Consider the following 26,673-nt stretch of genomic DNA (forward strand, 5'->3'; position numbering starts at 1 on the left):
TAAAAATATAAATAAGTGTATGAAGGTAAATACAAATATGATTTTTTTCTCTAACTAAAAATATTTAAATATCTACTTCAAGAAATATTTTTTGTTTCTATTTTTAAAAAATTGTTTAGGGTTTAGGATTTATTTTCTTCAACCATTTTAAAATCCGCACATCGTGCGGGCTCTTATCTAGTATATTTATAAACCAATGACTATTGAAATTTTTAAATTTTCTTAATGATCAGTTCTTGAAGTTTACAAAAGTTTAATATTAATTAACTGAAAGAAGTAAAACATCAATCTTTGTGGGACAAAAAGAAATCACAAAACATCAATTTTGAGAGACAGATGGAGTATTTTTTAAACCAAAGTATTTTATTTTTGATGTAATCAAATTTTTTCCTATTAAATATTAACTTTACACATGTCAAAATCTAAGATTGATAATTTGACACATGTCAAAATCTTGTTAATGGCTAACTTTCATAACCCTACTTTATATAATAAGATATATATATATATATATATATATGATTTGAACATGACAACAATTCTAAAATGCTCTTGACAAGAACGATTTTCTGTTGATATGTGTATTGATATAAAAGGAAAAGCTATTGTTGTGTAATTTATCATAATTTAATAGGATTTTAATAGAAGTGTGGAGCTGACTAACTTTATTGCCTACTCAATTAATGAAAGAAAATATTATATGATTCTAAAACATGTAAAAATTAAGGTTTATAAAATTACATAAAAACTTAATCATAATCATGTCAATAATCTGATTTTGTTTTACAAAAGGACTTAATATATAAAAGTGGATTTAAAAATATATGTCAATTGTACCACTATTAAGAAGAGAACTATGATTATTTGACATTAGAAATGATATAAATTTGTTTTAAAATAATAAAATGAAAATAAAGGATCATACGTGTCACTAAAAGAGAATGCCAAATGTCGCATTGTAAGGTAAAGTTAATGAAAACCTTCTCATATTATATAACATACTCACCGAGTCACCAGTAAAGCAAATGACTCTTCAACACCCTTTGACTTCAGTTCCTTAATGCTTTGTCAATGAATCCAGGAACATGAGACTATGAGAGTACAATTACTAGAGCTGGTATTAACCTCTGGTCCCTTCCCTGTAAAAAACAGAACCCATGTAAGAATAAAAAATAACTTGCATGCCTATGAACCCGAAATGAAGTAGCCAACCAAAGAAAACCAAATGGTGCTAGTAAACACGGCTAATGATATTAACCTCTACCTTAAACTCACAGTCCCGTTATACGTTACCCACCTTAAGCTAAATAACAACACCATGGCTAATGATTTAAACCCTCCTTCTCCGAGTCTGAATTGCTTAAATTCTTTAGTTATGTCAATTAGCTCTATATAAGTAAAAAAAAAAAAAAAATCCTCTAACCACTGGCCATCCGAGACAAGAAAACGAAAACAACTTAACTAGAGATCAGAAGATTTGTTTACCCGTCTGACGCTAACACTGGAATGAGGGTTAGGGTTAATTTTGATCTCCTTCCCCGAGATTTGCTTACCCACCTCTCAGCTTCTTCTTCTCTCCGCCATCTTCCACATCTACGTACGTCACCACTGTCGCAACTCCATTTGTTATGCTCTCATAGAGATATATTTATTTATTTGTTACAGATTTATAATAGCAAAGAAGAATAAACGAGGAGAAGACTATGAGGAATCTTTGAAGATGAAGACTCCAACTTATCTCTTAATATGTCTCTACTTCTCTACGTCTCTATTCTCTCATATAGACACATGAGAAAACGAAAGAATGTTTTTAATATCATGTTTCTGTTAAGAAAATAAAAAAAATCAAGTTACAACCAGCAAACCTTATTTTGTAAAATAGAGAGAGGAGGAGGAGTTGATTTTTTTATTGTTGATATTTTTTGAAACGTTATTCAAGTATTCAACAATCGAACTGGTTCCAATAATTGTTGATTTTTGGGTCCCAGTTGAGAGGTCCTTCGGGGAACCACAATGCAATCTCCTTGTTTGCAATGTCGACAGAGTCACTCCCATGGATCACGTTCCTGATCTTGTCAATACCAAAATCCCTACGAATGGTTGCAGCGTAGCAGTCTGATGGGTTTGTGGGTCCAATCATCTCTCCAACTGTCTCCACAACATTCTTCCCCTCCCATATCATTGCAACAACAGGCCCTGAAGACACAATGTAATCAACCAGACGCCTGAATAATACTTTCTTGTCAGACAGGTTCTCGTAGTGCTTCTCAGCAAGACACCGCTCAACATTCATCAGCTTCATGCCTGTACATCCACTCCTACGATCGATTCAGTACTTGACTGAGTCAAATAATCTTCTTCTTTTTTTTTTTTTAATTCCAAAAAAATCACTCAAGCAAGAGTTTAGGAATCAAATTAAATTACCCTTCAAACTGAAACGCTTCTCTTCAAACCTTCTGATGACTTCAGGGATCTGAAACACCAAACAACATATGTAATCTTTGTCAAGCAAAGCAAAATAACTGAAACACATGCATGAGGGACCAATATTTTTTTCTGCTTTGCATCACACTTAACATTAAAACAAAAGAAAGATTTAAGGGAAACGTACTAGTCGCCTCTGGACACCGTCGGGCTTGATCATGACGAAAGTTTTCTCCATCTTAGCTTCTTTTCTTCTTCTTTGATTCTCCATCATCGCTTCTTTCCTTCTCTTTTTTTCCGGCATTATCGATCGATGCATTGCTTAGGAGTTCGGAGGAGGCGGCCAAATAGTTTTAGCCTTTTAGGGTTTTGTAATATAATTTTTATTATTAGAAATTTTTCATTTTTTTTTTAACATCTAATAAACTTCATTAATATGAACCAGAAGTATACAAGATTAGTAATGAAATTACAAATACAATCAAATAGCAAATACTTAATTATCTTTGTTATTTCCGTCAATCTGGTGTCACTATCTTGCTTGGAAATCATCTTCTTTTCATTTTCCTTTTTTTAATATTAACTTCACCTTTTATTTGTGTGTAGTACAGTAAAATCTCTATAAATTAATAAACACTATAAATTAATAAATTTTGTTGGTCAGGCCAGTGTAAAAAATATCAAAATTTGATAAAATAATAAGATAATAATCTTTCTGAAATCTCCATGTAAAATATGGTCCCAATAATATTGTAAATTAATAATCATGTATATATATATATATATGTTGATATATGTATGCTTTAAGATTTTGAGTTTTCTTCTAAAACTCATAACTATAAATAATGGTTATATTATCTTTTCAAACTATAATGATAGAGAATACTCTATGACATGTCAAAAAATAGTCAAGTTTTTTTAAAAAATTTCAATTTCTACATATCCACCATCTTCATTTTGATAGTTTTATAGATTATTTGTAATTTATAGTTAATAATGTTTTCCAAATATTACAAATTTAATTCTAAACTGATAACATCCTAAAGTCTAGTCTTATTTCGCTAAAATTGTCTCAAATCATAATTTAAAATTTTTTTAAATTAAAGTATATATCTATAACTAGATAGATTAATATCACTATAAATTAATAGATTTATAGAGGTTAAATTAATAAAGTTGTACCTTTTGAAATTAGAAACTGGTTTTTAGGATATTTATTTATTTTTTAACATTAACTTCGGATTGAATGATAAGTTTCGTTGTTATATGGGGTTTCGACTCTGAAAAGGTCCAGTTGTTGGCCTTTCTGAGTTTGTATAGCTACCTCTTTCGTCTTGTCTCACCTCAAGAAACCACGTCCACCCTCCCACCCCACTTATACGAGTTGTTAATAGATTCACTAATAAGAGAGAGCAAAAACTTACTTAAACCAAGCTACTTAGACGAGGAAATCACCTAAACCCAATTAATCCAAACAGAGAAATGATTATCAACCAGACACAACGGACGAGCAAATTAGCGGCATCAACTGAAAACTTGCAAGCGTGAACCGGAGACACAGAGGAGATCAGGAGACTGGCCATTGCCTTTGTCCTTTGAAGCGGGGAGAAGATTGAGCGCAACCATCGCAGCACCCAAAAAAAGACAAACAGAAGAAATGAAATAAATAGCGTTGACTATGAGAAGAAAAAACAATAAACCAAAAAATAATGGAAAGGGGGCAAAGAAAGATTATTCAAACCTGCCGAGCACGTGTGTATCTCCACTCCACCACAAAAGGATCGTGGATAATAGACTCCAGGATGCTCATCAATGTCTCCCTATGTGTCCTCAACACTGTGAGAGTGATTTCACATACCCTCTTGAAGATGCCCTCATATCCAGTGATGCCCAAACCATCGATCATGTTCTGTGGTTTGGCCAAGATCATTTGATAGAACGGAGGAGTAAATAAAAAACAGAGCACACAGAAACGAGTTGCTTGCCTGGGTCAACCTGAACGGCACCATCTCATGCTTAGGCTGTAGTAAGTTACTACTAGTAACTGACTGTCAAATACGCAATCGAAGTCTACATGAACACAATCCCCTGAAGTAGAGTCGAAGAGTATATTTTCTCCATGACGGTCAGCAAGCCCAACAGTGTGCCCAACCATGGACCAAACTGCTGTGGTGCGAGCATAAGCTACACGTGCCCTAAACCAAGCAGTTGGTTTAGGAAACGTTGTCAAGAACCATTTATGGAAAACTGGAGGGAGCTTAGGGAGGATCTCGGTCTTCAGCATCTCAGACTTCTTCCCAAGTTGACAGTGGTTATACCTTCTTCGAATTTGAGAATCTGTTCTCTTCTCACCAAAACTCCCACAAGAAAAGTATAAATCGTCTAGAATACTTCTGAGTCCACGCGTATGTTTAACCCACTCCAATATACCACTGTCCTTGGTCAGAGGAACTACTGCAACTGTGCGGATATATAGCTTCCTTCGCCTGCTTTCGGGATCTTTGAACAGTAAGTGGTTTAGCATCGCAGCAAATTCCATCATCAGAGCATCTTTCCTGAGATCATGTTGGCACTTGAAGAGAAATGGATACTCAATACCATCACTTCCCACCAGAATAACCTGAATGATGCAAAATATAATCTATAGGTAAGGCATATTGCAGGACTGATACTCGAGGATAAAATGTAATTATAGTATGGTATAATGATACATTATGTGATATGAGCAGCGAGCAGAGCAGAGAATCATATGGGATTAGCTTGACGCTTTCAACGTGAAAAATGGAAAAACATACCTTCTTTGGCTTCGTAGTGGATTTAAATACATTGGCTTCATCAACTAGACCAGATATAGTTGGTATATCTGAACCAAAAGCGCTGTTGTTCATATCCAATGCTGGTAGGCTAATGGTTAGAGATTGTTTAACTGGTATGATGATATCCAGCGGCATCATTCCTTTCAAGGGTTCGACTGCAGCCGCTATATTGATACTGTTGGATTCATCATTAGTGTCAAGGTCGTATAGTTCTCTGAATATATCAGTCAAACTAGTAAACTGTACGAACATATTCTTGCATCCGTCACTTTTTTTTGTGCTCCTTGTATAATTTCTGCAGCTGCTTCCTTCCTAGCAGAAACAGAAGATTTTGAAACACCTGCCATAAACCAGAGCCCTTGCTGAGGAAATTGAACTAGCACAGAAGTGATAATCTCTTTAACCATTTGTGATGTTTCCTTGTTCTGGTGACAGATTCTAGAAACCAACTGATGCAACACAGTTAACCATTGATAGGTTGGCAGATTCTCTAAGCAGTTCTTCATCAAACTGTTTATCTGCCAAAAAAATAAAAACATATATATAGATGTCATATCAATAAAAAAAAACACCCGGAGAACTAAGTATAAAAAAGAATCACTCTTTCACCTTTATATGAATACTTTCCAATTCCTGGTTTTTTGCTGAACCACTCTTCTGGTAGAAATCGGAAAACTCAGACCATAGTGTAAGCAACCTCGGAAGAGCTTCATAGAGATTCTTGTACCCACTGATAAGGCCTTGAGCATAGAAATACATTCCCTCATATAGGTAATCCCACCCGGAGGCAAAACAACCTCTTGTATCAACATGTAGCTCATCATAATACTTAGCCAAGTGGGAATATCCCTTCTCCCATGGATGCAATTCCTTGACTAGTTGGCTGCAAAACTCTAAAACATTCTTTTGTTTTAAACCATTGTAATGGGTCCATTTGACATACAAAAGAAGAGTCTTCGCAACCTCCTTTTTGTCACTGAAAACATCAGTAGTTGAACTTGGCGGAGCTATCGATAAGTTTTTAACAGAGGAAATTACACTAGACCAAACAACCTCCTTGGGCAGCATATTAGGCAGCATATTCATTAGAGACGCCTGTAACTCTGTAATGGCATCTTTCCGATGCTCAGTGATCCAAAGAATCTTTGACTTTTCCAGATGAACATTAGGTGCACCAGAAGCCTGAGCTTTCCTAATTGCCGTTCGAGCTAATTCATAGTCTCCAGCCAAACGACAAAGCTTTGCATATTTAAGACAACAGTTTCCAACTTCAGCACCAAGCTTAAAGACATCAAAGACAAGCCTTCGGAAAGCTAAGAGAGGTTCCCTTGTCCACAATGATAATTGAGTATATCTGAGCCGGTTCTCCCAGTTAGCTACTACTTTTGGAAACACCGGATCACTTGTACTAAACGAACCCTCGTTAAAAAGCACCTCAAACTCCTCTACCTCCCTTAGCAAGTGAAGTTTGACAACAAAATGATAAGCTCTTACATAGGAGTCCATGCCTGCACAGGCTAGAGGAGCAATTAGAGCTTGTTTGGACATTTCTAGCCTCTCAGCTACAGAGTGTTGACTTTTCTTTATCATTGCTTGGAGAATCTTGCCGAGATCTCTGTCAAAAGAGGCATTACTATCTGAGCTACTATCGAGTAGGCCTTCTTCATCTGCTCCACCAAGATACTCATTCATCAAGTCCCACTCTCCAAGTCTCCATGCAGCTTGTATACCTAGTGTGCACCACGTTTTCTTGTACTCAGGTACTCTGAAAATTAGTCCGTCAACTTGAGTGACCATTTTCTGATAGTGGCAAATGTTAAGTAAGCAATTAAGAACATCTAAGTGTCTTTGAACTGATGTTGGTTCCATCTGAAGGGCTTGTTCACATGCAATAAAAACTTCTGCCCAGCTACCAGATTTCTTATCTATCAACAATTGGTCTTGTAAACTTAACGATTTACTTAATCTTGCGAAGCCCGAAAGACCATCAGGCTCATCAAGGCAGCTGTATATTTCCATTAGAGAAGAAACATCAGCGTTTTCAAAGATGCAGGTGTTCCCTGCTACTGGATTTGAGGAGCCTGGATTTTCACGTCCATGGGATTCGAGGTACATCAATGACCTGGCATAAGCTTGACACTTGAATGGTGCCTTAGCAAGCTTGTCCTTGGGAATAGCAATCAAAAAGTCCAACACGTTTTTACATTGTAAACGAAGTTTCTCTTGTTCATTATCTTCTGTTGCTTCTTCGCCTGATGACTCATCTTCTGTTGCAGATTCGCCTGATGACTCCGAAGATGACGAGAGTGACGAATCCGAAGATGATGAGAGTGACAACTCCGAAGATGCTATTCTCTGATTCACATCATCAACCCATTTGCCAAGGTTATCGAGAAGCGTGAAAACAGCTTGAACACAAACTGCACTCTGGCCAACACCAAAACTGTTTTCTGACGCAGCAGGATCAAGAACAGAAAGGATCTCTTCCTTAATTCTTTCTTTTCCTATACTTGTATTTCCAATAATATCAAGAACCAAATATGGTAAAAGATAAGTAGCTATCTGCATATCATGATACACTATGCCTAGGCAAGCCTCAAATATCATCTTTCTACTGGATTCATGTGAATATGTTGTCAATTTCTTTATCCAGTCGGATACCCACCTTCTGAATGACATAGAAGACCGATAAATTGGAAACTCTGATTCAGGGCTAGAAATTTTCGGAAGCTTATAGTTTGAAGTCAAGCATGGAGCTATTAGTTCTTTAATCTCGTCTGAGAACCGGTGCCACAGTTCTTCTCCCCGTTGTTTATTCGCGTCAGATCCACCAGAATCAGATACATCGTGTGGCACAACAATCCCAGCTAATGATGGCATACAACCAGCAAACTTTAGTAAATCTTATATGGCAAAAGCAGCTGAGTCTTGTATGATAGTATCATGTGCAGCTCTAAAATCTCTTGCCAAGTATTTGTGAATGAGCTCAAATATAAGATCATCATCTGAGAATAGGACATCAAAATGATTGTATGAAGCAACTCTCAGTTATGATTGTATGAAGCAACTCTCAGTTTGGCGGGGTCAATAGCACCTATTGCTCCAAGAAAATCTGCATAGACTAACTCAAATTTCTGACCCATTGTATTTCGTGATTCTTCTGCACAATTCTGTAATAAAGATGTGATCAATGTGCTCAAGAACTCCATGTCTGAAACAAGTTCGTAAGCAATCGGTGCAGCAACACCTTCATTTCTACAGTACAGCAATTTTCTTAGCTCACATGCCACCATGTACCTGACATTCACGTTCTCATGTTCCATACCATTTACAATATCCCGTAACTGATCCTTCAGGCTCATTGATCCACGTGCTCCTGCAATAGCTTGGTTCAATTCTTCTAAACAAGGTATGGTAGGTAAGCTGGGAATCCCACAGAGGTGCTGCTTTTGAATATCTCTGTTCTTCAAAACTAGTGCCTCAAGAATCTTCACCACTTTGTCGAGCCATTCATTCTCTCTTTCTAAGAAGGGTATAAATGCCGCAAAAACCTGAGAGATCATATTCTTCATGCTAGATTGCGATTTGGCAGCCATCTTGTTTGTTAAAAAATGCAAGATCGAGAGATCCTGGCTCTGAAGTGCATCTTTCTCAATGGCATGGATAAGGAGAAGCATAATCTTCGGCAGATGTGCGTTGAGATACTTGTCCATCATCTCAACGAGAAGCTTAATACGCGGCAATGCTTGTTCCTGAAGAAAACTATCGTCTACATGAAGCATTTTTCTGTCAATACTATTAAGGAGTCCAGCAAAATAGCTTTGTAAGAATTCAGAAAGATCATCTGTATCTGTTAAAACTTTTGAGATCTTCTTTATTACATCAGGCAGTCTCTGTATCCGGCATAAGCAAAGTATTGACATAAAACAGCATGTCATGAACCACAAACAATCGCCAATTACCACACTACAAGAAAACAAATGATTAGCGACTACAAATAGCGACTACATATGAAGTCGCCAAAAATAACGACTACATAGTGACAAATTGGCGATTATTTTGTGACTACAAGTAATTAGTCGCTACTGAGTCACTCTATAGCGACTAACTGATGCAGTCGGTACGGTGGTCGTATTTTAGCGACTACGAAGCGACTATTTTGTTAATGGAATTATGTCGTCGCAAGTTAACGACTACGGTACCAACCACATTAGGTAGTCATATATTTGGTGACTGCACGGCGACTCATGCGGCAAGTCATTCCATAGTCATCTTGTAGTCGCCAAATAGTCGTAAAATATAGTTAAAAAAACATGTTTTCCATGTGGGGGTTGGTATACCAACTTTTATGAAGGAGTCGCCAATTAGTCACCTAGGAAAGTCTATAAAAACGAGTTGCACTCATTTGTTCTCTTCATTCCGATTTCCGAGACAAGTCACTTTCCTTTCATAAAAAAAAATTCTAAAAAAAAAAAAAGTTTGGCTTTATAGAATCTTATATTTTCTCCCAAAATATATATATATATATATATATATATATTCATATAATATATATATATATTTATAATGGCGGGATATTACAATTATGGTGGTAATGGCGGTAATTATCAGGAGTGGATGTACAAGAGGTTCGATAAAGTGACGGAAAATTTTTTATCTGAATTCGAAGTGGGGGTGGACCAATTCTTATCGTTTGCAAGTAGCCAAGATACAGTTCAGAATAATGGGGGTAAGTTTCTTTGTCCATGTAGTGTTTGCAATAACAATAGATGTCTCTCAGGTAGAAGAGTTATAAGTCATATGTTTAGTAATGGATTTATGCCAGATTATTATGTTTGGTATAACCACGGAGAAGAAATCAATTTGGATATAGGAAGTAGTTATACTGATAGGACGTATGATGGGAGTCATGAAGAAATGGGTAATATAGTAGAAGATCCATATGTGGATATGGTGAATGATGCATTTCGTTATAATGTGGGTTTAGATGATAATTATCATCAAAATGATAGTTATGAGAATGTGGAATAACCGGTACAAAACCATTCGCAGAAATTTTACGACTTGTTAGATAGTGCAAAAACTCTTTTATATGATGGTTGTCGTGAAGGTCACTCGCAATTGTCATTAGCTGCTCGAGTCATGCAAAATAAGGCGGAGTATTATATGAGTGAAAAGTTAGTAGATTCGGTTTGCGGAATTTTGATGGATTATTTACCAGAAGACAACCAGTCTACTAGTTCACATTACGTGGTAGAGAAATTGATGCGTAATTTAGGCCTTCCATATGATACAATTGATGTTTGTATTAACAATTGTATGATTTTCTGGAAAGAAGACGAAAAGGAAGAGACATGTCTATTTTGTGGTTCACCAAGATGGAAGCCTAAGGAGGACCGACGGAGAATAAGAGTACCATATAGTCGTATGTGGTATCTACCTATTGCTGATAGGTTGAAGAGAATGTATCAGAGCCAAAAGACTGCAGCGGAAATGAGATGGCATGCGGAGCACCAATCAAAAGAGGGAGAAATGAATCATCCTTCTGATGCGGCGGAGTGGAGATATTTCCAAGAGCTTAACCCTCGGTTTGCGGAAGAACCCTGTAACGTCTACCTTGGATTATGTACCGATGGGTTCAATCCATTTGGAATGTCTCGTAATCATTCGTTGTGGCCTGTGATCTTGACTCCATATAATTTACCCCTGGTATGTGCATGAATACGGAGTACTTGTTTCTTACAATTCTGAATTCTGGGCCAAATCATCCGCGAGCTTGCCTCGATATCTTCCTACAATCTCTTATTGAGGAGTTAAAAGAGTTGTGGTCTACTGGAGTCGATGTATACAATGTGTCTTTGAATCAAAACTTTAATCTAAAAGCAGTGATGATGTGGACGATAAGCGACTTTCCGGCGTATAGCATGTTATCGGGATGGACCACCCACGGTAAATTGTCTTGTCCAATTTGCATGGAAAGTACAAAGTCGTTTTATCTACCCAAAGGAAGGAAGACATGTTGGTTTGATTGTCACCGAAGATTCCTACCTCATGGTCATTAATTAAGGAAGAAAAGTTTATTACGAGCGTTTAAAATGTGTAAATCCACCAAAAACTAGGGAAGTCGATGGTAACGGTCATGAAAAGAAGATGCCAGACTATGGAAAGGAACATAATTGGCACAAAGAAAGCATATTATGGTCGCTACCTTATTGGAAAGACCTCAATCTCCGACATAATATTGATGTGATGCATACCGAGAAGAATTTTGTGGACAATATCTTGTATACTCTTATGAGTGTACAAGGTAAATCTAAAGACAACATCATGTCAAGATTGGACATAGAACAATTTTGTTCTCGACCACACTTACATATTGATAGGAAGGGTAAAGCTCCATTCCCAGCATATACATTGACAAAGGAAGCCAAAACAAGTTTATTGGAATGTGTCCAGCATGCGGTGAAATTTCTAGATGGTTATTCGTCAGACTTGGCTAGTTGTGTTGATCTGATCAATGGCAAGTTTTCAGGAATGAAGAGTCATGATTGCAATGTTTTTATGGAGCGACTTCTTCCATTTATCTTCGCAGAACTCTTAGACCGGAACGTTCACCTTGTATTATCATGTATTACATATTACTTATTTAATTAAATTAGTACTATATATTTTTAAATATAATTTCCTAAGACATGCAATCTTCTATATATACATTTTTGGAGACATTTATAAAATAAATCCTGAAGTTGGCACTTATTTACAGACATGCCATTAACATTAAATAATTAATTTAATAAACAAATTAACTATACTTATATTTGATTTTTTATAGAAACTAAGTGTTTTAAAAAGTAATAAACATAATCGTCAATGTATACAAATTTTATTTCTTTATTTATAAGGAGGTGAGTGAAAAGGTATTGTTCTTTACAAATTTGAAAAATAGATTTGAGAAAAAGTGACTTTTAACCTCACATACTATATTTTACTTTCACGAGTTTCGTATGATAAGTTTTTGCAGATTTAAAATATTTGAACATGTTGCGTAATCCGCCTAGCATGATGGGTTTGGACTATAGAACCAACACTAAAACTATTAGTTTATTTCATATACTATAAATTTTTAGTCATAGTTTGGAAAATTAACTTATAAATTATTTAGTATATGAACTACAAAATATTACACATACTACAACACATTCTTAATATTCCAAACAAAAAAAAATTGTATACACATAAAAATATACACTAACATACCATAAAGGCATATACCTCTGTTTAATTTTAGAAAACAAAACTAAGTGTTTTAAAATTTTATATTGTATCTTATAATAAATTTAATGTAATTAAGTTATAAACTGTATAAAACGTAAGAAGAAGAAAAATCATTTTAAACAAAATTATAAATTAATTAGATAAAATTTAATTAATTTGAAATTTGAAAACTAAATAAATTAAAAATTATTATTTAAAATAAATTAGTTTATAATTTAGTCCTGCTCCCGCGATTTAGCGCGGATGAAAACCTAGTTTGAATACATTTTCAGGGATTGGAGCATTTTCAGGGACTTATGCTCAAGAACTTTACAAAAAAGTCGCGTTCAAATTCTTAAACATGACATTGTTTTGATCTTATGCAACTTAGAAAATATATTTCCACCATTATTTTTTGATGTGATGGACCACCTGCCTATACATCTCCCATATGAAGCAGAATTGGGAGGCCCTGTACAATATAAATGGATGTATCCTTTTGAAAGATTTTTCAAAAAGTTGAAAGGAAAAGCAAAGAACAAAAGATATGCGGCTGGATCAATCGTTGAGTCATATATCAATGATGAGATTGCTTACTTCTCTGACTACTACTTTGCTGATCATATACAAACAAAATCAAGGTATATTTAAATGCATATATAGGTAAATGAAATTATAATTTATACTTAATTTGAATGACTTTTAATTATCTTATTTGATCAGGTTAACAAGATTCTATGAAGGTGAAGTCCCAGTACATCATGTGCCTGGAGTTCCTAATATATTTACTCATGTCGGTCGTCCAAGTGGGGAAATGCATGAATTATGGCTTTCAGAGAGAGACTATCAGTGCACACATGCATATGTTTTACGGAATTGTGACTATTTTCAACCAATTGAGAGGTATATAATATAGAATCGCAAATATATAGACTCCAACATTTTTTCTCATATATATTAAATATATTTTATTTTCTAAGTATGTTCGAGGATTTTCTTTCTACCAAGTATCCTGAATTCACCGAAAAAGAATTGTCCACGAAAAGAGCTGAAGAATATCATGTGTGAGTGAAAGATTATGTAAGTATACTTGAACGCATGTAACCGACTCTGTTTGTGCATTTATTTATATCATTGATAATATTTATATGTATATAATAATGTTTGACCTTATTATATATATATATATATATATATATATATATATCCAGGTTATATACTAGAACGCCACAAATCCATTTCCTACTTGGGTTCAAGAGATAGTCCATGGACCTTTACACAAGGTCAAAACTTGGCCAATATATTTTACAAGAGGCTATGTGTTTCATACGCAGAATCACGACGCTGGACGGAAGACATGTAACTATGGTGAATGTGTTAAAGGTGAAAATTACACTGATGCATCTGATGGTGCAGATTTCTATGGGAACTTAACTGATATCATAGAACTTGAGTACGAAGGGATGACCAAGTTGAAAATCACACTTTTTAAGTGTAAGTGGTATGATCTTGTCATTGGTAGAGGGACTCGGAAGAGCAATAGTGGCGTTGTTGACGTGAACTCTTCGAGAAAATACAACAAATATGAGCCATTCATTTTAGGTACGTAAGACTCAATATAATTTAGATATAAGTTTATTTAATGTAACTATCCATACTAAATTGTGATTTTGCAAACAACATCTCAAGCGGATCAAGTTTGCTATATTCCGTATCCATACACAAAGAAACCAAAGCGGGAGTGGCTAAGTGTTCTGAAAGTAAATCCGAGGGGAAACATTTCAGGAGAATATGAAAACAATGAACCGACACTGTTGCAAACAGAAAATGATGATGTTGTACTGATGACTACAGTTGAAGATCTCATAGTCGCCAGTTTGGTAGAAGACGCTAATCCAATAAACCTTGATTACGATGTTGGAAATGCGGATCCAAAAGATGAATTTCAATGTAATTTATCGTCTTCTGATGATGAAGAACAAGAAGACGAAGAACAATATGCGTAGTATATTTAATATATTATGTATTATTATTTGGCAAAATTACTATGTATTTGTATTTTAATTTTTTTCTTTTTACTGTGTAATATGATTGTGTAATATTATTGTGTAATATTATAAAAATTATTCAGTATTTTATAAATAAACCTTGGTTAATTAATCTTTCTAATTTAAATTTTAAAATTTGGGCTTAGATTACAGGCCCAGCTTAAAATTACCTACACCCAACACTAATCCTAACTAAACCCAAACCCAAATCCATTCTCAACTCTCTTCTTCCTCTCGATTTCCCCAAATTCCTAAACCCTAATCCATCAAAGCTCTCATCCTTCTTCTTCTTAGTTTAGTTGATATCGTAGACTAAGCATTAAGTTTGATTATTGCTTTGCTTTAGCCTTTGGTTTTGTTTTTTTGAGTGTCTCTGATGGTTGCCTTTGGTTTTATTGTTTCATGTGTATGGAGGTTTGATCGTGACACTGGATCTAAGCTTTTTCGGAAGATTACTAAAGTTTTTTTAAACAAATTCGAAGGTCCTTACTACAGCTGGACATGTGTGCCTCGGGATAAACAAGAAAGATACTTCATTGAGTTTGCGGTTAAGTGTTTTGTCCTCTAGCCTTCATATATAGCTTTAATCTTCTTATACTGCTTTACTCTTCATATATTGCTTTATTTACTTGTGCTTCTTTTCACTCACATTAGCTATTTTCTTTTTCTTTTTTTTTGTAGAAAACCCACACTTGGGATCCTTTGATAAATGGGACTGTTCAAGCTAACTTCGAGACCATATGTCAAAATCGGCTCAAAGACATGGTTAGCACCGTGAGAACTACTAGACGCCAACCTAAATGGATTGGAAATACTCTATGGACAACAATGACAGAATTTTGGGACACTGAAGAAGCACAACAAAGGAGCAAAACATATTCATTAGCCCGTATGTCTGACCGTAATGGCCTCGGTCCTCATGTCCACCTCTCAGGGCCAAAGTCGTATCGACAGATTCAAGGCGAATTAGTGAGCCAATTCTATAGTTACACCTTTGCCACTTTTATTTTTGACCTAGCTGTTACATTAAAAATTTACTTGTTTGTTTCTTATCATTGCAGGAAGAGGAATTAGGAAGAGAAGTACGTATTGGTGAGGCTTTCATCAAGGCACATACAAAGCCTGATGGGACATATGTTGATCGGAAGGCAGAGATGATAGCATAAACATATGAGAAGAATGTGCAAGAGAGGTTGTCTCAGCTCGAGGAAGATCCTTTTGCTGTCTCAGATGGTTATTCACGGCCTCGGGAGCTCACAACAGAAGAATATACAGAAATCTTTCTTCAGATTATGTTTTATTTTAACAATACACAAATGTTATCTTGGAGTTTAATTTGTCATCCTCTAATATCTGATTTCTCTTACTTTGCAGTCCACTGAGAAGGATTCAAGAGGAAAACCTTTTGGAGTTTGAAGCCTCCATGCCTGCCTTGTCAAGGGCAAGCAGAAGCTAGCAGGAGACACTTCTACCTTTGTGGCTATGCAAGAACAGTTGAAGGAAGCTCAACGCAAGATAGAGGAGCAGGCTGCTCATATGTTGAGGTGTGATGCAGAAATTGCTCAACAATCCGAAATTATTGCTGGGCAGAAGGAGAAGATTGACGAGTTCGGCTTGGTGGGACAGTTTCTGCGGGAATGTGATCCACGGTTCAAGCAGTTCTTGACAACCCATTCAGATAAAGAGACAACCACATAGCCTGTTCAACAAGAAGATCCAACTTCAACTCCATAGGTTACTCTATGTGTTACCTACTAATTAACTCTTTTTTGATGAACTCAATGGCGACTCTAAGTGTTGTACTTTGTGTTTTGGAAACTAATAATAACTTTTAAGTACAATGTATTTTGGCATGAATATTATGTGTTGCTTTTCCAATTTAGAATCATTTTTTGGTTTGGTTTACAGGGTTAAAAAGGAAAAAGAGAAATTACAATATCTATATCCAATTTCAGAAAACATTAGTCACCAAATAGTCATCAAATTTTAACAATATAGCCAAAAACTGACTATATAGTGACTACTACATATATTAGTCGCCAAAACGTCACCAAAACTTATACGACTATTTCCCGACCACATTAAGCAACCCATTTGTTCAGGTTTCTTAATCATACAATAGTCGCAAACTAGTCACTATAAATAACGACTACATGATGACTACTATGTATATAGTCGTAACGTAGTCGCAAAATAGTCACTATAAATTACGATTAAATGATGACTACTGTGTGACAACATGTATATAATCGTAAATTAATCGCAAAATTGTGATTACAACAATTAGCGACTCTCGATTCACGACTGTATGAAATAGTTGCTAATTAGTCGTAACTCTTGATTATGCGACTACAAGGCGACTAATAGTGTAGTCGCAAAATACGTGTTTTCTTGTAGTGCCAATACTATTTCCAATTACCAATTTCTGCTTAAAATGTCCAAACCTACGCAAGTATATTCCTTCTATCTGTCTCTAATGTATCAGAAATGTCCACAAAGCACATGCGCTCATCTAAGACTGCAGAAATGTCCACCAATCTGTGAGTAAATTGCAAAACTGCGAGAAGATTCTTCTCTTCTTTTTGATTTAGAGCCAAAGCAAGAACTTGGGGTAGCGAATTTACTAATAGAGGTACCACTTCTGTGTCTAATAACTTGGCCAGTTCGTTCAAGGTATTGGCTGCTTGAGCATTTTCCTCCCAATATACCATGAGCTTAGGAAGAACAACAGGGACCATTCTCCCCACAAGCTCGTTAGTTTCAACAGCCAATACGGCCTCTGCAAATTCTCTTACGACATTTGGACGGCTAGTCAGCTTGAGGGATAGATTGTCAAACAACTTCTTTTAAATAACATCAGCTCTTGAAAGTAGCATCATAAATCCTCCTTTTTCATGTAAGTAGCATGACTGATTTATTAAACTTGTCACATATTTTCGGCGGATGGAGTTGTGATGATCAAGCTGATCAATCAGTAGGAAAAGTGAAAAGAAGAACAACGCACTAGTACTATCAACATCTACCATAAATTTAGCTGTCGATTCCAAGAGAGTCTGGATGACATGAGGATCTGTAGCTTTTCTTAGAAAATCCTCAATCAAATCAAAAAATATCCTCTTGCTGCTTTTCTTCTGACCATTGTCATCAAGAAACAAACAGCTCATAATAGGATGTTCTACAAAGATACCTATCTGAGCACTGAATGCTTCTCTTACAATTGTATTTTCATGAAGTAGCAGATCTTCAATGCAACTTATCCACTGATTCCTTGTTTGGGTCAGTATATCTGGGGGAATGTGGCCAAGAATTCTTCGTATTACTTCTACACAAGCTAGTTGAGTCTCTTCAGGAGAGCCATCAAGGAGAAGGCGAAAATATATGGACTGAAGATCGGAGTAATCACACTGATGGCCTATTTTTGTCTTCCCCACCTCCGGAGTCATTATCATTCTGAAGTGCTTCTCATCTTGCCTTTTGATAATTTCATCACACTTTGAACATTGGAACCCTCGAAGTACACAATCAGAGTCTCATCTTTCTTTCTATCTTCATGTAGTAATAAATGGCATGCAGTTTTTTCTGAGCCAGTAGTACTTGATCCATTAAAGCACGATAAGAAGCCAAGAGACTGTGGAATGGTCTTCTTAACCATCAAATGCTCTGTTTTCAACAAACCCCTATGAATGTAAGAGAAAAGAACAGTTAAGCTATGTCTTTATTAGGAACCATAAGTAAAATTAGCAATATAAACTTGGATTATGTTGTCATTTTCTTCACATCAACTTACTTTAGTCTCTGGAATATATAAGGAAGTACATCAAAGTCAGAGAAAAAAGCGTTTAGTGGCATGGAGATAACAGCAGCAGCTTGCACTTGTTCAGAATCATCAGAAAGAGCCGAATCGAAGATACCAAAATCACTCTCATGTAAATGAAGCTTTGCACATATCCCCACAGATAAGCACTTCGACTTGATTAGAGAATTAGTCTTCGCAAACAAATCAGGTTGCGCCCAAGGAAGCTTCAGCAAGACTTGTATGGCCGTCAAATCTTCCTCTTTACTTGTATCATCATGTAAATCTGATGACAAGGGAATACATTAAGAATGCTGGATCCAAAACTGGTATAAAGCAAAAGATGACCACACATTATTTGGCACTGAAAGAAAATTTCAGACTTCATGGACAAGGAAAATTACCAGTCACGAGCAGCATATTGTCAATCCCTTCCAAGTAGATAGAAATATCGACGATGGTAGGATCCAACTGCTAACGATGAACATCCAAATCTTTCAGAAAAAAAAATTGAAAATGAAAACGCTAATAAAGATTTGGGACTGGGGAGTTCTAGTTACCTTCTTAGCAATCCAGCGAATCTAGGCATACATCTGGTGAAACAAGCTAGAAGCTATGCCAGTCGAGGAGCATAAACCAAATGCATTGGTGAGGATGCTAAGTGCCGCTATTGAAGTTTCAGGTCCATCAGGTGGAGGCTTTAAAGAATTTACAATTGAAATAAGCATCTCACGCAAACAAGCAGCATCTTTTCCATCACTCTCATCGATAACCTCAAGAGCTAAGCAAATCTCTTGTTAAATACCAGCAATAGTTTTCTGGCGCTTCCTACTATAGTAGGTATTTTCATCCTTAATATGCCTTTTTTGTCCAACGTTAGCATCCTTGATAGATTTATCTGCTACTGTATGACTAGCATCAGGTCCAAGAACAACAAGAACAGCGTCTAAACATTCTATCAACTGAAAACAAGGCTCTTGATGACAGAGAAATTGTAAAAGAGACTATAGCTGCCAAATATGAGAAGGACAAGATTTGACAACTCGCACATATGCACTGCACATGGAAGCCTACATACAAAATACACAATATGGTTTCCCAATAAGTCGTTGAAATAGCAATAGCGAAAAGAAACTAAAGAGTATTGATACGACATTCATTCGAGTGTCCAAATATACCTTAAGCTCATCGCTCTTTGTTCTCCGTAATGCATGAAGGAAGACTAACACTAAACTTTCTGCAGTCTGTTTGATAGTGACATCAGAACAGTTAAAATACACTGTCGTAAGGCAACGTGCAATGGTAGAATCGTAAATCGCATTCCTGTAACACAAACCCAGAATTTGAAGCTCAAAGTGAAGGTAGGTCTTTTTTCATAGTAAAAGAAGATTCACTTAACTAGTGGAAGAAAGAGTCACATGTTGGGGGAACACACCTGTAGGAAAAACGGCTTTTTCATACTTCCACAATAGTCTTGTGTTGAATTTATACATTTGACTATTGATCTGGCGTAAACATACATTATGTTGATAGATATTTGAATTTCGTACCCTAACTTTGAAATCAATACCCCAAGTATAATTGTTGTGCCATAACATACAAAAACGTGTTTATCGACTAACTCTGTTAAGCTTCCGTTTAATCAAAATGACGTGGATTCCACGTGTGCACGACGATCAAAACGACGTCGTTTTGGCAAAGCAAAGAATCAAAAATTTTGTCCAAAATGACGTCGTTTTTTATTTCTATCCAAAATCTTTCTTCTTCTCTCCCGAAACTCTCTCTCGCGGCGGAGGAACCCTAGAATTTGGGCGTTTTCAATTTCGAGTCGATCTGAAGTAGGTTATCGTATGTATTCATCATCTAGTTCTGGTAAGTAATAATTATTGTTTTGGTTGATTTTAATTATTCAATTTCGATAATATATATGCGAATTTTGATTTGGAAATTTGGCTAAGGGTTGAAAGCGAGCTACAATCGTCGTGGACAAGAAAGAGGGATACCTAGAAAATGTAGATGTGGTGCAGTGTCTGTAATCAAAACTTCAGAAACATTGAAGAATCCAGGGAGGTTATTCTATTGTTGTCCTTATGGCTCAAAGGAGAATTGTGGTCATTTGTTCAAATGGACTGATTTATCTATGGTGGAAGAGATTGAAGAGGTTGAGAGTGTTGTTGAGAAGATACAAGTAGATGTGGGAAGCTTAGAGAAAGGCTTACATGATGTGGAAGCTGAGATGAAGAGTCTAGCAATGAATAGCAATGGAAGTGAAATAGAAGGCATAAAAGCTGTTGCACAAAGATGTGAGAAGGAGATTGGAGAACTCAAAGCCATGATCGTTTGTTGTGAGAAAGAGATTCAAGCATTACGTAGCTTCAAAAATTTGATTGTGTGTAGTGTAGTCATGTTTGTTGTATATGCTTTAATCTTTTAAGCAATAAGCAAAACATGTCTTGACTTGCTTGCTACCAATGTTAATGGAGCAATATGTTTATGTAATGGTAATGGAGCTAAAATGCTATAAAGACTGTTGTTTTAGATGATTCCATTTAGATGACAAAGTTTTAAACAACATCCGATTCAATAAGTAGACAAAAAACAAGCATCCTACATCTTAAACCATATACCAAAAAACCATCATCCTAAACATTCAATCCAAACAACATGATCCTAAAACTTTGAACCATCCTAATCATAAGCTATAAAACAACTAATCAGCAAGTGAAATCTGTGATGGTTGGCTTGATTGGCTTGGTTGACTTGCTTGACTTGGACCTTTCCCTTGTGTTTTCCTTGGCTTATAGCGATGGACCCCAAGATTAGGACAACTTCTTGTGTTATGTCCTACCGTGCTACAGTTAGCACAACGCAAAATAATTCCTGCTCTGCTAATTTTAATCTTCTTTGGTGGAGCGACATCTTCTACAACCTTTGCTTTCTTTTTCCTTTTCTTTGGAGATTCATTTTTGCCCTTGATTCGTTTTTGTATCTTTGTCCGCCCTTTAGTTGGCTCTCTAGGTGGTGGTTGAATCTCTGTTTCACCCGATTTTCTCCAGAAGTACATACCATTAACTCCCCTCATTGTCTCATTGTATTGAGCCACCCATCTTGATGTCAAATACCAGTCAGAGTTAACAAAATCCTCAGGCTTCAGATTCTTCCTCATCCCAATTACACGCAAGACATGACGGCAAGGAATTCCTGTCATACTCCACCTTCTACATGCACATGTTTTTGCATTCATATCAACCCTGAAACCATGATGAACATGTTCTGCCACCTCATAATGACCATTACCGCAGGGGATTACCTGACAATACTTCAAGTATCTCTGCTCTTCCTTAATAGTCTTGGCCACTTTCGGAGTATACTTCCCCTTGTGCTTTGCAGCCTTCTTTCTTCTCTTTTCATGTCGGACCAAGCATTGTCGCCTTATGGTCTCCAACATTGCTACCAATGGCATCTCTCTTGCTTTGTTGATAGTATTGTTGTAAGACTCTGAGAAGTTATTTGAGACATCTTTACTGATGTGTAGCCGAAGAAAGCACGGCTACAGTTCTCTGGATTCTTCGACATCACAGCATCATAAACACCTTGATCAAACTTCTTCAGTTCTTCAGTGGCTCTGTTGTAGTCTGCGTTATTGAAACTTTTGGCAACAGCCCAAAATAGGTGTTTAGGCAGCTCTTTACCCGGATATGCTCTCCTAAGGTTCCCATATATGTGGCGTGCACACATACGATGTTCGACTTTGGGCAACTCTTGTTCCACAGCAATAAGCAGGCCCTATCATAAAAATAGTAAGTGTCTCAAACTCATATTTTAAGTATAATGTAGATTAGGAGAGTAAGTGTCTCCACCATCCTCATCATCTGAATTCTGAGGAGTGACCTCAGAATCACAAGCCTCATCTTCCTCATCATCATCTCCTCTACCGAAACAATCCTCCTCATCACTACCTCTAGCAGACCAAGCTCTATCGTTGCCTTCACCATCTCCACCATCATTGACTCCTTCTTGACCAACTCCATCATCATTGTGTTCTTCTTCACCAGCTCCATCATCATTGTGTTCTTCTTCACCAGCTCCATCATTACAAATCTCATCCTTCTGCACATAGAGTTCTATTGATCTTGTCCACAGCGCAGCTGAACACATTCTCTGGAAACTATCGGATCCATCATACAACAACTTCAACTCTGAGAACATCTCGTAGGGGTATTTAAACCATATCCTTTGCCCAATCATATACAACCCAATCGACTCCACCATGTTTGTAAATATTGTCTCTGCCTTGCATTCAAGACTACAAGTCTCGCCTCCAACATATGCAATCACAGCACCATTGGCGACTTCAAACTTTCCATTATAGAAGATTATGAAAATTGGATCTTCAGGTCTACAAAAACAAAACCAAATATTGTTCAAAACCGAGATTTTCTCTAACACACACACACAAATCATACACAACTTATACAAATACCCACTATTATAACACATTTTTGATGCAATTACACAATAGAATTCAACAAACTATCCAATGCTAATCAATCGATGAACTATGAGGAATTTCGTAAATGATTTTTCGAAAATTACCGGTTTCGATCTCCAGGTGCAACCTCCGAACCACCTTCATCCCCGGGAATCATTGCCTTCGGCTTCAGATCGACTCGAAATTGAAAACGCCCAAATTCTAGGGTTCCTCCGCCGCGAGAGAGAGTTTCGGGAGAGAAGAAAAAAGATTTTGGATAGAAATAAAAAACGACGTCGTTTTGGACAAAATTTTTGATTCTTTGCTTTGCCAAAACGACGTCGTTTGGATCCACGTCATTTTGATTAAACGGAAGCTTAACAGAGTTAGTCGATAAACACGTTTTTGTATGTTATGGCAAAACAATTATACTTGGGGTATTGATTTCAAAGTTAGGGTACGAAATTCAAATATCTATCAACATAATGTATGTTTACGCCAGATCAATAGTCAAATGTATAAATTCAACACAAGACTATTGTGGAGGTATGAAAAAGCCGTTTTTCCCACACCTGTACACAGGAAGTCATGTTTCATCTGAAATCAAAAGTTTGATGATTGACTGTATAAAGTTCTTGTGAGGGAGGATGTTGATACTAAGGATTGATCCGACAAGAGAAGCAAATTCAAAGCATGCGTGCCATATAAAATTAGATTTGAGGTTAATGTTCCCAAAAGCCAAAATCTTCAAAGAAAAATTAAACACACCAGTTACACTAGACAACCGATCAGATAAAAAACCAAATCCACCAAGCTTATGAAGAAACTAGCAACTCACCATCGACACATCTTGATCAGTACAGCACACGAAAGAACAAGCAACATTGACAAATGAGGTACCAATGAGATCCTCAACATATTGTGTCCCCTCAGTTAGGCTTCTACATATGAGTTTCAAGATACAAATAGCAAAATTTTGCCATCGTTTGTCTCCCAAAAGGTTAAACAGAAGACCATCCCCAGATTTGGGCTTATTAGAACAAGAATCACCCCCAAAATCAGAGAAGCTTATACAGAAACACGTAAATTGACCGAGTCCAAGGTCATTGGAATGAAGTAACACAATAAGATGCAAATCTGAACAACATACAGAAGGCACGGTTAGTTCAGCAAGCAACTATCTCCAATCATATAGAGTTGGTCCTTGTAACACCTCTCACCATCAATTACCTTCATGGCGTCCTTAAAGAACATCTGGTACACCTTCGTTGAGTTGAAACGCAGCAACGATAATAAGAGAGATCCAACAGTTTCCAGAATTACTCCTCGCATAGGACTGCAATTGGATAACAAAGTGAAAACAAATTGAAGAAGACGACCTAGAGACGGTAACTATGCACACCGGATCGAATCTCTCTATCTACTCACACAAATTATGGTTCGGCAAAGAAGAGCATAACACGACAAACCAGCTCCAGAACATCTGACTATGTCCTAATGCCTGTCGAGGAAATTAACACCCAACGCGGGAGGGACGATGAAAAAAGCGATTCGCCGGAAAAATGGAACTCAACGATGAAGAAAAAAATTGGTAAACGGAGTGTACGATTAAGCTGTAAATTTTCAATGAAAGCGTAGGTTTAATTAACCTAACAAGTTCCCGTATATTCGAGAGAAAGAGATTGTGCGTTTACCGAGAGAAGAGACATCGTCGGTACTGAATAGATTTGGGAGGATGCTCCGATTCTCCGGTGACAGCTCTCCGGCGAGGCATTGACGGAGTTAAGCAAGTGATCCATTTTCTTAACCACCTGAAACTAACTTTTTTCCATTAGATAGTATGATCAACCGGTTTATTTGGTTTGGTTTTGAAACAGATGATATTAGAGTACAAGATTTTAATATGTTTGCATAATTATAGGTATAGCTAGGAGGATATGGTTAAATAAAACGTAAAAACAAACAAGGGGTTTTCTCTCTCTCTTCTCTCTCTCCGATTATTCAGAGAGGGAGAAATTCTCCGATCTTTTTTTGTTCGCCAGTTGGTATATCCCGGCTTTGTTTTCCGGCTATCGGGCTCGCTTCTGGCATCTCTAGTTTCTTGAACGGAGTTGGCCGGCTCTATCTCCGGCAACAGTGGCTACTTTAACGCCGGTTTGGCTGGCGCTTTCACCGGCAGTGATGACTACTTTAGCATTGCTTGGTCGGCTTTTATCTAGTAGATCCGCTGCCTTCTCTCAATGGTGTTTGGTTTTAGTTTTTTTTTGTTGACTCAATTGATTCGGTTAATCTTCGGATCCGATTTTGATTGCTTCTATCATTCATTTGGTTTGACTTGAAGTAATTGATGATGATGCATGTGCCTATGCCGAAGTTTGATGGGTCGATGGAGTTTGTTTGGTTTGCAGGCTTATGATGTAGATCTTCTTTCTTGGAGATTGGAAAGCTCTTTACTGAAGACGAAGATGATGAAGCTCTGCTTTGGAGTTATTTTCTCAGCAAAATTGGAATCCGCTGTAACTTTTCTAGGTGTAGATCCAGAATTTTGACCGGAATCGAAGTTTTCCGGCGTTACTTCCGTTTGCCGGTGACCGGAGACTCCATTTTTCGACTTCCCACGTGTCAACCATCATGTCTCTCTTTTGCCATGTGGTCTGTGTTCCATCTAATCTCTTCAGTCTCAAGGAAGAAATTACGATTGGGCCTGTAGGCTTTTGTTTTAGTTGGTTTGTTTTGTACATTTGGTTTTTTTGGCTTGTAATATTGGCTTGTTTACTAGGCTTAATCAATAAAGATACTCTAGTGAAAAGAAAAAAAAAACTAGGAGGATATGGTTTCTTCTGAAATATTCTATAAATATAAAGTGGTCTATACTGATACTCGTATGTACGTACTCCAGCTCCAGATACGTATGTAATTTCGTGTTTTTTTTTTGTCAAACATACACTCGATTAACTTAAGTTACAAGGTTTTTGGTACTCCACTCTAAGAGGAGTATAATACAACCAACTAACTTATACAAGAGGAAAGAAAGCCATAGTGCTTACGAGCAATTAAAATAGAAAGAACGAGGTATAATAAATACTGAAACTAAGATAAAAAGGTCTTAAGACCCTATAGATAGTGAGAACCACCAGGAAGATAGGCCACATAAAGTGATAGTAGGCTGCCCAAGACCAATTCATTGGCTGCGAAACGACGATATGCCACAGTGGAATGCTGAGATTCCGACAGGTTTTAATAAACCTAACTCGCACTAAAGATGATAAGTCTTCAGCTCCCTGGAAAGGGAGAGTAGGTTGGGAACAAGTTCCCATAAGTCGAGTGACGAAGAAAAAATCTGAGATAAGATCATCATGCCACACCCTTTTGAAAGAGCTTAACCGAATGAATAGCGGAAAGGGTGAATCAAGACGGAATTGTGTAGTCAAGGGAATGGACTCAGGGGAATTGAATTTGAAATAATTAAAAAATATTATTGACAATGAATTACAAATATTATAGACAAATTCACTTATACACATGACATAAATATTCAAATATATGAATAAAAATATCAATTATCGTATTTTAATAGTCTATCAAACTATCAAAATGTAAATGATGCATATTTAGAAAGTGAAAACTTTAAAAAGTTTTAGCTGTTTTATGAAATGTTATAGAATATTTTATATCATTATAGTTTGAAAATACAACATAACAATTGTTTTATAGATATGAGGTTTAAGAAAAACATATTTACTATATCAGCATATATATATATATATATATATATATATGATTATTAATTTATGATATTATTGGAACCATATTTTACATGAGGATTTCAAAAAAATTATTATCTTATTATCCTATCGAATTTTGTTA

At 36.4% G+C, this 26,673-nt stretch overlaps 4 protein-coding genes and 2 pseudogenes across 5 annotated transcripts; 3 read left to right on the top strand and 3 right to left on the bottom strand.

Annotated features, from left to right (window-relative positions):
• Nucleotides 1-1,789: 1,789 nt before the first annotated feature.
• Nucleotides 1,790-2,751, bottom strand: LOC104793882 (nucleoside diphosphate kinase 1-like). The gene is made up of 3 exons (XM_010520308.2): nucleotides 2,612-2,751; nucleotides 2,425-2,473; nucleotides 1,790-2,304 (listed from the first exon to the last, which is right to left on the bottom strand). Exons 1-3 carry the CDS (start codon nucleotides 2,741-2,743, stop codon nucleotides 1,943-1,945), a joined length of 543 nt encoding a protein of 180 aa, XP_010518610.2. The 5' UTR covers nucleotides 2,744-2,751; the 3' UTR covers nucleotides 1,790-1,942.
• Nucleotides 2,752-4,159: 1,408 nt separating this feature from the next.
• Nucleotides 4,160-24,802, bottom strand: LOC104793883 (serine/threonine-protein kinase ATR-like; annotated as a pseudogene). Its single transcript, XR_015560411.1, has 13 exons — nucleotides 24,501-24,802; nucleotides 24,027-24,142; nucleotides 23,645-23,943; nucleotides 23,379-23,503; nucleotides 19,514-19,658; nucleotides 18,896-19,405; nucleotides 18,740-18,806; nucleotides 18,330-18,621; nucleotides 17,005-18,219; nucleotides 5,850-9,142; nucleotides 5,220-5,758; nucleotides 4,410-5,044; nucleotides 4,160-4,333 (listed from the first exon to the last, which is right to left on the bottom strand). The product of XR_015560411.1 is annotated as a serine/threonine-protein kinase ATR-like (transcript).
• On the top strand, nucleotides 11,391-14,500 carry LOC147942165 (uncharacterized). The gene is made up of 6 exons (XM_087455488.1): nucleotides 11,391-11,880; nucleotides 12,799-13,135; nucleotides 13,218-13,397; nucleotides 13,475-13,556; nucleotides 13,829-14,096; nucleotides 14,184-14,500. Exons 1-6 carry the CDS (start codon nucleotides 11,391-11,393, stop codon nucleotides 14,498-14,500), a joined length of 1,674 nt encoding a protein of 557 aa, XP_087311614.1.
• Nucleotides 14,919-16,240, top strand: LOC147942166 (uncharacterized; annotated as a pseudogene).
• On the top strand, nucleotides 20,186-20,792 carry LOC147942167 (uncharacterized protein At4g04775-like). The gene is made up of 2 exons (XM_087455489.1): nucleotides 20,186-20,207; nucleotides 20,294-20,792. Exons 1-2 carry the CDS (start codon nucleotides 20,186-20,188, stop codon nucleotides 20,767-20,769), a joined length of 498 nt encoding a protein of 165 aa, XP_087311615.1. The 3' UTR covers nucleotides 20,770-20,792.
• Nucleotides 20,752-22,984, bottom strand: LOC147942168 (uncharacterized). The gene is made up of 2 exons (XM_087455490.1): nucleotides 22,932-22,984; nucleotides 20,752-22,734 (listed from the first exon to the last, which is right to left on the bottom strand). The coding sequence occupies exons 1-2, from the start codon at nucleotides 22,982-22,984 to the stop codon at nucleotides 22,158-22,160; spliced, it is 630 nt and encodes a 209-aa protein (XP_087311616.1). The 3' UTR covers nucleotides 20,752-22,157.
• Nucleotides 24,803-26,673: the final 1,871 nt, after the last annotated feature.

The sequence above is a fragment of the Camelina sativa genome, chromosome 6 (assembly GCF_030686135.1).
Source record: "Camelina sativa cultivar CO46 ecotype springtype chromosome 6, ASM3068613v1".
NCBI lineage: Eukaryota > Viridiplantae > Streptophyta > Magnoliopsida > Brassicales > Brassicaceae > Camelina > Camelina sativa.